The 12,779-nt window shown below is 45.1% G+C and overlaps 1 protein-coding gene across 5 annotated transcripts in view; it reads right to left on the bottom strand.

The window, feature by feature from the left end:
- Nucleotides 1-12,779, bottom strand: part of shprh (SNF2 histone linker PHD RING helicase) — a 102,448-nt gene that overhangs the window by 29,559 nt on the left and 60,110 nt on the right. For 3 of the 5 annotated variants that reach the window (XM_041187661.1, XM_041187660.1, XM_041187663.1), the window contains 5 exons: nt 9,288-9,409; nt 8,015-8,103; nt 7,792-7,884; nt 3,523-3,630; nt 1,313-1,458 (listed from right to left, as the gene is read on the bottom strand). In XM_041187661.1, coding sequence (XP_041043595.1) covers nt 1,313-1,458; nt 3,523-3,630; nt 7,792-7,884; nt 8,015-8,103; nt 9,288-9,409 — 558 coding nt within the window. The remainder of the gene's footprint in view (nt 1-1,312; nt 1,459-3,522; nt 3,631-7,791; nt 7,885-8,014; nt 8,104-9,287; nt 9,410-12,779) is intronic. The other 2 variants (XM_041187662.1, XM_041187664.1) reach the window with 1 other exon arrangement.

The raw sequence follows: 12,779 nt of genomic DNA, 5'->3' as shown, positions 1-12,779 counted from the left end.
GTGCCGTATTAGCAAAGTTTCAGTGCATCAGCTCAGCAAGGTTCAACGTACTGGTGAGGAAAGTTCCAGTGACTAAGTGAAATTTTAATGCAGTTGCTCAGGACATTTTAGGGTCTTTTATGGACCCCACTCCCTATGGCATATCACTCCATGCTCTAACAACTTACTGCATAAAAAAAAATTCTCCTTACCTCTCTCCTCTCTCTTCGTGAAAATTTTAAATTAATGATCCCTCCTCACTGACTCCCCAATCAAAGGAGATGGGGACCCACCTGAGACTGCAGGCTCTGCATCTATGCAAGGACAGCCTTGTCTCTGGGACATGTACCACAGACAAGGACTCTAACAGAGGGACTGGTAAGCAGTAGAAGATGAGAATGCCGAGATTTTCTTGGAATCCTCAACCTCATCACCCACCTCCAGTACCCTAGATTGGCTGCCAGGCAGGTTAGACAGGGCTGGCTGCTGGGGAGTAGCAGTCACCCCTTCCAGCCACTGTTGTACCAGAAGTGCAAACATCCAGTAATGGGTGTACAGTTTCTCGCGTACTCCTTGGACAACAGCGCTCATTCTACAAACACCTATTCCAGGCTACTGAATGAGTCTTGGACCTTTGCTGGGCATCACACTGCTCTTGCATGCACTCTGTGTGATGCTGCACGTGTCTCTCTATGAGATTGGCCATTCATGCAATCGAGTCCCTGAGACGAGGTCGAACTTATCACCGGATGGACTTCTCCACTCGAAGTGCTTGAGCTCACATTGCCTCTGGGAACCCTGGCAGATGTCCACATATCTGCTGTTGTTGATCCAAGTATTCTGCCCAAAGGGAGACTCCTGAGGCCCTAGCTCAATGCCTACTGGACATCATCATGATGATCCTCCCTCCCAAGGGGGACTGTGCATGGAAGTCTCTGACTCAGCCACCTCCTCCCGCACTCTGGTGCGGTGCTCTTCACACATGCCACCGACTCTATACATGCGCTTTTTAAAAAAATGTATTTTTTCATGGGACGCATTTATAATTAAGGTCTTTGGGGAACAAATGCTAACTAAACAAGGTGCTAATCTTGGAATCCATCTTTAAACCTTTTCTCCCTTATCTTAGTTTGCAGCAAACGTTGAGCAGGGTTGATTCCAGTCACCTCTAATCACGGTCCTCCAAAGAATCTCTGCCAGACAGTGGAAAATGCTGAGTTTACTTGTGAAACACTATTAGCTTAACACATTAAGGCTTTCAGGTATTAGAATTCGCCAGCATGAAAGAAAGAGTGCAACAATCATTTATTGGACAGTATACAAATTTACTTACTTTTCAGCCATGGAGAGTTTGTTAGGTTGATGTTTGTAGTTGGATGAGATTTCATTCTGCACCCTTGTCACCAGCTCTTCACCCAGGTCTGCCTGAAGTATACATTCAACGATACCAAGCCACCAAGGAGCTCCAAAGTGAATCTGCTGACAGGACACAAATGAGAAGAGAAAGACATTCCAGTATGTCAAGGTAATGGTCAGCTACCAACTTTCAAAACCAGAAGTGAGCACCAAGTCACAGAAGAAAGTAGCAAACCTTAGGGCAGTGAGAAAACTGTGGGGAGTTGATTTCAATACCCAATTCTTTTTTGGAAAGTAACTTTATATTAAATATTATAGATTCTTAGCATTAGCACTGCTGAGCAGTTCAGTGACTACTTTAGCCTGCTGATGGATAATTGTAGATTTCGGCCATCTGCTCTCCAGCAGTACCACCAAGAGCAATCCCTTTACTGCAAGGAGGTCAGATTTGGGAGTACTGCAGGAGATACCCAAAACAGCACTATCAGCCCTGCAGAAGTATTTTTTTTTTTAAATTGCAGGCCCTCCAGGAACCATGGGACACTCTCCTCTAGGGATAAATAGTCACTGCTACAGTCCCATGCAATAGCATCTGTACCTCAGTACAGTAAAGTTGCGCCTTTAGCAACTTCCTTGTTTGCGTATTTGCTTAGCCCTGCTAAAGCCTTTGTATGCCACATCACCCATCACGTCAGCAATTGTTTGTTTATCTGTGTTTTCTTTCTCCTCTCTCCTCTTTCCCCAAGGAAATGGCAGCCATGACAGGGCAGAGATCTCAACACCTTTTTACCGGGAGATGGTGTCAAAGTCTCTGGAAACAGACTCCTTCCATTAGCCGTGGACTTTTAATTCCCTCTTTTTAAGCACCTTTCTGACAGAGGTGAGGAGCAGTGCCTGGAATGGTTGCAGCTGAAGTGCAGCCTGAATGGAGAGATTAACCTGAGAATGTCCGAATCTCTCGGTCCAGAGCTGCAATAACAGCTCTGTTCAATTCTGTAATGTTCAGATTTGCCTGCCAGATTTGAAGTGATGCATGTTTTTCTTAAATGAGGATTGTTGCTTATTAAAATTTTCAATACATGTCTTGGATGTGAAAAGAGCAGATGAGTTTGTAGTTGGATTATTTTGTTACAACATTGAGCTCAGAGGCTCCCCCCTCATCTGTCATACAAAGATAACACAATTTGCTATAGAGTAACTGCACAAACCAATGCTGCCCTCACATTGCTGAAATCTTGCTAATTGACTCCCATTGTAAAGCTTGATTATCATTCGTAATTTTGCCATTTGCGAGGTATTGCAGGAACGTGAGGACTGTGGGACTTTACTGTATATCTCTACCCGGTTAAGGCCCATACCCACTTTTCAATGGACCCATGGCTCCTATAGTACTTTGCAATTAAAAAATTTACTTCTGCCGGACTATTGTGCCTTCCTATTTTCATGCTGAATTGGGTGTTTGCTGCAGCGCTCCCAACTCTGGTCTCCTTTGCAGTATTTGGCCTTAACAGATAAGCATTGCTGTATACAACTCTTTCACTGGCACTGCGGTACAGGGCTGTGCACCTGGCGCTCCGGCGCAGGGCCGTGCACCTGGCGCTCCGGCGCAGGGCCGTGCACCTGGCGCTCCGGCGCAGGGCCCTGCACCTGGCGCTCCGGCGCAGGGCCCTGCACCTGGCGCTCCGGCGCAGGGCCCTGCACCTGGCGCTCCGGCGCAGGGCCCTGCACCTGGCGCTCCGGCGCAGGGCCCTGCACCTGGCGCTCCGGCGCAGGGCCCTGCACCTGGCGCTCCGGCGCAGGGCCCTGCACCTGGCGCTCCGGCGCAGGGCCCTGCACCTGGCGCTCCGGCGCAGGGCCCTGCACCTGGCGCTCCGGCGCAGGGCCCTGCACCTGGCGCTCCGGCGCAGGGCCCTGCACCTGGCGCTCCGGCGCAGGGCCCTGCACCTGGCGCTCCGGCGCAGGGCCCTGCACCAGGCGCTCCGGCGCAGGGCCCTGCACCAGGCGCTCCGGCGCAGGGCCCTGCACCTGGCGCTCCGGCGCAGGGCCGTGCACCTGATGCTCCGGCGCAGGGCCGTGCACCTGGCGATTCGGCGCAGGGCCGTGCACCAGGCACTGCAATACAGGGCTGTGCACCTGGCACTGCAGTACAGGGCCGTGCACCTGGTGCTCTGGTACAGGACTGTTTACCTTGCGTTGTAGTTCACGGATGTTCTGCTGAACTGGCGGCAAAGCTTGACATGCTACAGAAACTTCGGAATCTGATTTGCTCAAGTAGTGCTGTCTAAGATGTTCAGCCTGTGTATGATGAGGCAAGAAAAGAAATTTTACAGATCATATATATATATATAAAACTCATATAACAGAACTTAGCAAACCTACAGTGGTGCTTATCAGTACCAGTATCTGGTCACGTGTTCCAAACCATAATTTGATGGGTAATGAACTGAAAGTTATCATCAGGAATGTTTGACAACGTGGTCCCTCCTGTGAACCACTTCAATACTCAAGGCTCAGCAGCGCAGGTGACTTTGACATCAAGATAGCCTTTGACTGAGTGTGGCATCAGGGAGCCCTGGGTAAATTGAAGTCAATGGGAAAATGGGAATCAGGGGAGAGCTCTCCACTGACTGGATTCATGCCTAACATGTGGTTGTTGGAGGCCAATCATCTCAGTTCCAGGACATCACTGCAGAACTTTCTCAGGGTAGTGTCCTAGGCTCAACCATCTTCAGCTGCTTCAATGACCTTCCCCCTGTCATACTTTCAGAGATGGGAATGTTATCTGATGACTGCACAATGTTCAGTACTATTCACGACTCCTGATACTGAGAATGCCCTGTCCATGTCCAGCAAGACCTGGACAACATTCAGTCATAGACCAAAAAGCGGCAAATAATATCTATGTATCCTAGAACTCCTTTCCAAACGGCACTCTGAGTGTACCTACACCACATGGACTGCAGTTGTTCAAGAAGGCTGTTCACCACCACCTTCTCGAGGACAGTTAGGGATGGGTAATAAATGCTGGCCTAACCAGCAAAGCCCATATCCCATGAAAGAATTAAGAAAAAGGTACATCTCACAGTGAGTGGCTGAAAAATCACATACCCAAAGTATTGCCAAAAGTTGGCAGCTCTGATTTTGGGACTTCATCTTCTTGTAATGTGGATTATAGGGGTAGTGTTGGTGGTGCCCTGAAGCTGCTTGCCACACTTACACAGGAGTTAGTGTACCAAACCAAGCTGTGAGGCATTGAATTGGGAAACTTGAAGACCAGATGAGAACGGTGCCTGAACTAAAATTTTCCATTTGGTATCCATGTTGGTCACAATGTAACTGCTTCCAAATCAGTGCACACAACCTTCCCAGGAAGCACAAATCAACCAGCCCTCAGTACAAGAGGCAACGAACAGTAATCAGTAAAACTGGTCAGTAAATTGAAGTTACTGTTTTTCTTATTTTAAAATGAGCACTTGTCTTTAACTCGCTTGAGAGAGAACTAACAACACTGCAATAATGTAATGCTATTTATAACTATACTAAAGGCTTTGAAGAGAAAATTCTGCCTGGTGCATGAGCTAAGCAAACAACCACCCTGTTGGGAGAAACACTCATCTTCCGACTTTGACACAGGACAAAAACTTGACTATTGAAACAATCCTGCATGTTTTACCACTAACAACTCTAACACTAACAAGTGTAGATTACCAGGCACAGGATAGTTTCAGCACATTGTCACCACGCATTTCCACAGGAATTCAAAGCAAATGTGGTGAAAACCATGTAGTCAGTTTTGTAACATGGGTACATGCAACAGCCTGAACTTCCAAACAATAAAACTATCATCTCTATGTGTGCCCTGCAATGTCCCAGTCCATGCTATGTGCCCTACAACATCCCAATCTCTGCTGTGTACCTTGCAATGTCCCAGTCTGTGCTGTGTGCCCTGCAATGTCCCAGTCTGTGCTGGGTGCCCTGCAATGTCCCAGTCCGTGCCGTGTACCCTGCAACGTCCCAGTCCGTGCTGTATACTCTGCAATGTCCCAGCCTCTGCTGTGTACCCGGCAACGTCTCAGTCGGTGCTGTGTAACCTGCAACATCCCAGTACATGCTGTATACTCTGCAATGTCCCAGCCTCTGCTGTATACCCTGCAATGCTCCAGTCCATGCTGTGTACCCTGCAATGTTCCACCCTCTGCTGTGTACCCTGCAACATCTCAGTCCATGCTGTGTAACCCGCACTGTCCCAGTCTCTACTGTGTACCCTGCAACGTCTCAGTCGGTGCTGGGTAACCTGCAACATCCCAGTACATGCTGTACACTCTGCAATGTCCCAGCCTTTGCTGTGTACCCTGCAATGCTCCAGTCCGTGCTGTGTACCCTGCAATGTTCCATCCTCTGCTGTGCACCCTGCAACATCCCAGTCCATGCTGTGTAACCCGCACTGTCCCAGTCTCTACTGTGTACCCTGCAACGTCCCAGTCTATGCTGTGTACCCTGCAGCGTCCCAGTCTATGCTGTGTACCCTGCAGTGTCCCAGTCTCTGCTGTGTACCCTGCAGTGTCCCAGTCTCTGCTGTGTACCCTGCAGCGTCCCAGTCTCTGCTGTGTACCCTGCAGCGTCCCAGTCTCTGCTGTGTACCCTGCAGCGTCCCAGTCTCTTCTGTGTACCCTGCAGCGTCCCAGTCTCTTCTGTGTACCCTGCAGCGTCCCAGTCTCTGCTGTGCACCCTGCAGCATCCCAGTCTCTGCTGTGTATCCTGCAACATCTTAGTCTCCACTTTGTACCCGGCAATGTCCCCGTCCGTGCTGTGTACCCTGCAATATCCCAGTCAATGCTGTGTATCCTGCAACATCCCAGTCTGTGCTGTGCACCATGCAATGCCCCTGTCCAGGCTGTGTATCCTGCAATGTCCCAGTCTGTGCTCTGCACCTTGCAATGTCCCAGTCTCTGCTGTGTATCCTGCAATGTCTCACTCTCTGCTGTGTACCCTGTATCGTAACATCAAGCCTCAGGTTAAAGAGAACCAGCAGTATTGGACTGGTTTTCTTTCTCATTTTTTTTTAACATTTCTAAATGACAAATTGTGAAATCTGAATTTTTACAATTTGCATCGCTTAGTTTTTGGAAGGAAATGGTTGTTACAGATCATTAAAAAATTCAGGTCAGAGCTTTCTGTCTCCATTTAATTAGTATTGGAAATGCATTCAATAGGGGCAGGAAGGTACAGCCTAAAGTGAGCAGAGGGCTTTGTTGTAAATGCGAAGGAGATTGTGACATGACAGGGTCATTTTATTGTGCTTCCAATTAGTGCATACTCTGTACAGAACAATCGCTCTATCCATAGATGATGGAACATTCTATATGATTCATGCTGTATGCACAAGTTTATTTAAAGAATCCACCGACAAAATCCAGGAACATTGGGAATAGAAGTAGGTCATTCAGTCCTGAGTTTGTTCCATCATTCAATTAGATCAGCAGCTGCAGGGATCAAAGTACTTCAAACGTGGACATACCACAGAGTGACATAATCATATAACCTAGAAAGCATAATGCTATGTACAAAATAAAGTCCTATTTGCTTTCCATAACCTTCACTTGACTTATGCACATTTAGAGAGCAATCAATGACTCTGCTCTGGTCTCCCTCCTGACTTATTTCTTTCAACAGGATCCCCTCAGTACAAACAAGCCTAATTTCCTGACTCCATGTGCACAACGCTGTATATAAGCTACAAATAGGCCCATTCACTAAAATTTGTCTGCAACTAGTCCATTTGCTTATCCCATCAGCAATTTTGAAAATTGTATGACTTAAGCCTTCTTCTAAAGATTTTACATTTGTTAGCCATGCCAAACATGGAGCTTAAGTTCACAAGCACAAAAGGTAGACTGACATTCCAATGCAATACTGGGAGGGCTGCCATGTCAGAGAAGCCACTCCTTGAATGAGATGCTCAACTAAGGCACTTGAGGACAAGCAACAAACTCCTCTAGCGAACATACCTTCCTCTACCATCAAAAGCCATTTATCTTATGTAGCCAATTTCTGCACAGTAAATAACACTGACCACACTTCCAAAGTAATCCACTGGTTGCTAAACTCTTTGGGATGTAAAAGGCACTATATATATGCAAGTTGCTTCTTTCAGTGCAACATATTTTGGATATATCTTGGTTTTCTGATTTGGGATTTATCTATCAATGAGGCAACAGGACAATGAATAGCCCTTCCCAAACTTCCAGACATACGGAACAAAAGCAATGAGTATGAAATGTAAACAACAAACAAAACAATAAAATCAAGAGTCTAAGGAATGCAATGCTAGGGCGCACAGGACCGCCACCACTCCAGAGTCAACTATTAAATGACAAGTCTTAAAAGCCAAGTAGTAGATGAGAATGACTCTGTACAGTTAGCATGCACTGGCCCCAAAGGAAAGTGGATACATACTTCTTCCCGAAGCTTGTGATCTCGGAGAGTTGGTGGGATCCCTGTGTGCTTTGCCTCCAAGAGCTCAATAAGGTTGTGGGTAGCATGGAGTCGCTGGAAAGAACAACATTTCAATTGATTGGTAAATGGAGAGTGGGGCCGTTGAAAACCCGCAACTAGATACATCAATATGGGATTTATATCATTCTGCAATGCAAATTGAAATCCAGATTGGTCCACTCACCTGTAAAGAGTCTGTTTGAAGTTTACCTTTGTGTTCCTCGGATGAACGCAGGACCTCTCTGTAATATTCAACTGCTGTTATGAACTCACCTGTAATATATAATTATTGGAGTGGGAATTGAAACCACACAAAGATACAAGCACCAAACGTAGGCTGACACTGTAATGAGTAGTGTTGCACTGTCGGAGGTGCCAGTATTTATCCCTCGATCAACATCTTGAAAAATGATTTGGTTATTATCACAATGTTGTTTGAGGGAGCTTGCTGTGCAAAAATTGGCTGCCACGTTTCCTTATTACAACAGTGACTACAGTTCAGGAGTGCTTCATTGGCTGCAAAGGGCTTTGAGACATCCTAAGATTATGAAAGGTGCTATATAAATGCAAGTTCTTTCTTTAGTATCATAAATGTACTTGTTCAATTTGAAACAAAGCCTTTGATACAAAGCCTTTTCATCTATATAATTAAACATTAAGGCACTGCGACAGGTCTATGGCTAAGACTGCCAGTTGGCTAGAAAATCTGTTGTCTCAAACGTACTATTGATAAAAAAAATGGAATATCACCAAATCACTATTAATGGAAAGATCGTAATTGACTCAAACAGCATGAAGATGGTCAGAAAAGCTAAAGATCAACAACAAGCAGTCACCACAAAACAATCAATCAATCAAATCATTATAAGAGAAGTATTGGAATGCTTCCAGCGGCCGTCTTAATTTCTCTTCAAACCCCATCATATGCCCTTAAAAGCTAAAAAAAAAAACTGCATTCCAGATTCAGTGAGTGCATTCAAGATATCATTAGTACATTTCAGATTCAGTTAACACTTTAGTATACTATAAATGCACGCATATCCAAACTCAGACAGTATTAGCTAATCTCAGATGGTGTAACAGTATATTTGGGTTCAGACAGGTTCACATTCAGATAGAGGCTGGAGTAATTCATTCCTGCATTTAGCAGCTTGTGATTTTCCATCTATTAAAGTGAACGGACAGACTGTTGACCACAGAGTGGAGCACTTCAGCCCATATATATGAATTAAGCTGGCATGTTCATATTGAATTAATGCTATATGGAAATATATACCAGTATAACACAGAGACTGATCATTCAACCCAATCAGTCCATTTTGGCTAATGTAATGTTTTGATAACAATTTTTCCACCTTTAGTCCTATTGCCTTTATCCCCTTTCCCTAAAATTAGTAGATTCATATTTACTTAGTATATTTAGATGCAAAAAACCCACTAGTAACAAATATGTTTACCTCTGATAATATGAATGCCAGCCAATCCATTAAGAGCACACACTAGCTGCCGATGAGCCTCTTCACACTCTGTGCAACATTTTTTCTGAAGAGACTTTAAGAGTTCTTCCATCGTCATGGTACTGCAATCACAAAAGCATAAACAGTCCAGGTAAAAGAATAAGAAAATAATCTAAAAGTAAATGACCAAACTTTGCATTTACCAGCTTGAAAGCAATTACACCTCCTGCATTGTCAGCTGTGGCTCAGTTGGTAGCACACTTGCCTCAAGAGTTCAGAGATTCTGGGTTCTAGTCCCACTACAGAGACTTCGTAGTCATAGTCACAGTCATAGAGGTCTACAGCACAGAAAAAGGCCCTTTCGCCCACTGAGTCTGCGCCAGCCAAACGAGTACCTAACTATTCTAATTCCATTTTCCAGCACTAGGCCTGTAGCCTTGCATGGCATGGCATCACAAGTGCACATCTAAATATTTATTAAATGTTATGAGGGTATCTACCTCTACCACCCTTTCAGGCAGTGAGTTCCAGATTCCCACTACCCTCTGGGTGAAAAAATTCTTCCTCACGTCCCCTCTAAACCTCCTGCCGCTTACCTTAAATCTATGCCCCCTGGCTACTGATCCCTCCACCAAGGGGAAATGTTCCTTCCTCTCAACCCTATCTATGCCCATCATAATTTTATACACCTCAATCATGTCCCCCCTCAATCTCCTCTGCTCAGGGAAAATAACCCCAGTCTATCCAATCTCTCCTCACAACTAAAACTCTCCAGCCCAGCCAACATCTTGGTACATCTCCTCTGCACTCTCTCTAGTGCAATCACATCCTTCCTATAATGTGGATTCCAGAACTGCACGCAATACTCTAGCTGTGGCCTAACCAGCGTTTTATATAGTTCCAGCATAACCTCCCTGCTCTTATATTCTATGCCTCGGCTAATAAAGGCAAGTATCCCATACGCCTTCTTAATCGCCTTATCGACCTTTTCCGCTACCTTAAGGGACTGGTGGACATGTACACCAAGGTCCCTCTGATCCTCGATACTTCCTAGGGTCCTACCATTCATAGTGTATTCCCGTGCCTTGTTTGTCCTGCCCAAGTGCATCACCTCACACTTATCTGGATTGAATTCTATTTGCCACTGATCAGCCCAACTGACCAGCCCGTCTATATCCTCCTGTAATCTAAGGCTATCCTCCTCACTATTTACCATTCCACCAATTTTCGTGTCATCCACAAACTTATTGATCAACCCTCCTACATTCAAGTCTAAATCATTTATACATACCACAAACAGCAAGGGACCCAACACCGATCCCTGTGGGGCCCCACTGGACACAGGCATCCAGTCACAAAAACACCCCTCGACCATTACCCTCTGCTTCCTCCCACTCAGCCAATTCTGGATCCAATTTGTCAAATTGCCTTGGATCCCATGGGCTCTTACCTTCATTATCAGTCTCCCATGTGGGACCTTATCAAAAGCCTTGCTGAAGTCCAAGTAGACTACGTCAAATACATTGCCCTCATCTACACACCTGGTCACCTCTTCGAAAGATTCAATCAAATTGGTCAGACATGACCTCCCCATAACAAAACCATGCTGACTGTCCTTGATTAATCCCAAGAGTAGACTAATTCTGTCTCTCAGAATTGCTTCCAATAGTTTCCCCACCACTGGGATTATACGGACTGGCCTGTAGTTCCCTAGTTTATCCCTTCCTCCCTTCTTGAATAATGGTACCACATTGGCTGTCCTCTGGCACCTCTCCTGTGTCCAGAGAGGTATTGAAAATTATTGCCAGCACCCCTGCTATCTCCTCCCTTGCCTCACTCAACAGCCTGGGATAGATTTCATCCGGGCCTGGAGATTTATCTACTTTTAAGCCTGCCAGGCCACTTGGAACCTCCTCCCTTTTTATGCTAATTTCCTTAATTATATCACAGTCCTTCTGCCTGATTTCCATACCCACGTCGTCCCTCTCACTTGTGAACACAGACACAAAGTATTCATTTAGAATCCTACCTACGTCTTCTGGCTCTACATACAAATTACCACTATGGTCCTTAGTGAGCCCTACTCTTTCCCTAGTTATTCTCTTACTCTTAATACATTTGCAAAATAACTTGGGATTTTCCTTTATTTTACCTGTCAATGTTTTTTCATGCCCCCTTTTTGCTCTCCGAATTTTCTTTTTAAGTTCCCCCCTACACATTCTATACCCCTCCAGGGCTTCCACTGTTTTGAGTCCTCGGTATCTGCCATAAGCCTCCCTTTTACTCTTTATCCAATCTTGTATATCCCTCGACATCCAGGGTTTCCTGGATTTGTTGGTCACACCCTTTGTCTTTACTGGAATATGTTGGCCCTGTACTGTCCCTATTTCCTTCTTGAATGAGTCCCACTGCTCTGACGCAGATTTACCTAAAAGTCGCTGCTCCCAGTCCACTCTGGTCGAATCATATCTGATCTTAATATAATCTGCCTTTCTCCAGTTAGGAACTCTGATTTCTGGCCCATCCTTGTTCTTTTCCATAACAATCTTGAATCTAATGGACTTATGATCACTATCTATAAAATGCTCCCCCACTGATACCTCAACCACTTGCCTGGCTTCATTCCCTAAAATTAAGTCCAGGACCGCCCCCTCTCCTGTAGGACTTTCTACATACTAGCTTAAAAAGCTCTCCTGGATGCATGTACAACATATCAGTCAACACCCCACTGCATTATGTTATATTCCAGAAAGCCAGGTAGCAAAAGATAGAACTGGAACCATTCGTTACACACTTTTATAAGCATTTATTTACAGAGCTACACATTCCAAACATGCACCTACTAACCTAACAACCACAGTTTCAATCTGTTCTTAGTTACATGAAAAGATGTGAATCCCCAGTTAATGCCCACCACGTGCATACAATTAAGTACTATGATCACAGTACTGAAAGAGTGCTGCATTGTGGAAGATGCCATCTTTCAGGTGGAATGTTAAAAAGCAGCCCCATCTGCCCACTCATGAGGTCCCATGGCATAACTTGAAAAACAGCAGGGAATTGTTCTTGATGTCCTGGCCACTATCATTCCTTCAGCCAACAATTAAAAAATACAAATGTATTTAACTGCTGTTTGTGGGAGCTTGCTGAACACAAATTAGCTACATTTATAACTGCAACTACACTTTAGAAGTACTCCATTGGTTGAAAAGCAATTTCAGACATCCTGAGGTTCTGAAAGGTGCTATGGAATTGCATGTCTTTCTTTTTTAAAAACGAGTAGGTACCCATTGACAGGTATATTTACAGACCATTAGGTGTATGGCAAATCATTACAATAACTTAAGAGGAAAAGTGCTTAGACAGATTAGATATAACTTATTTACACAGAATGGGATTGGATTGCCCAGGCAGGCAGAAAGAGCAGATAGATATTTGAGGGATTGTCCAAGGAAGGTATTATTAGGACCGGACAAATACAAAAAATGATAG

This window comes from Carcharodon carcharias, chromosome 5 (genome assembly GCF_017639515.1).
Source record: "Carcharodon carcharias isolate sCarCar2 chromosome 5, sCarCar2.pri, whole genome shotgun sequence".
Lineage (NCBI taxonomy): Eukaryota > Metazoa > Chordata > Chondrichthyes > Lamniformes > Lamnidae > Carcharodon > Carcharodon carcharias.
This window is presented reverse-complemented; position numbering and strand designations above follow the sequence as displayed.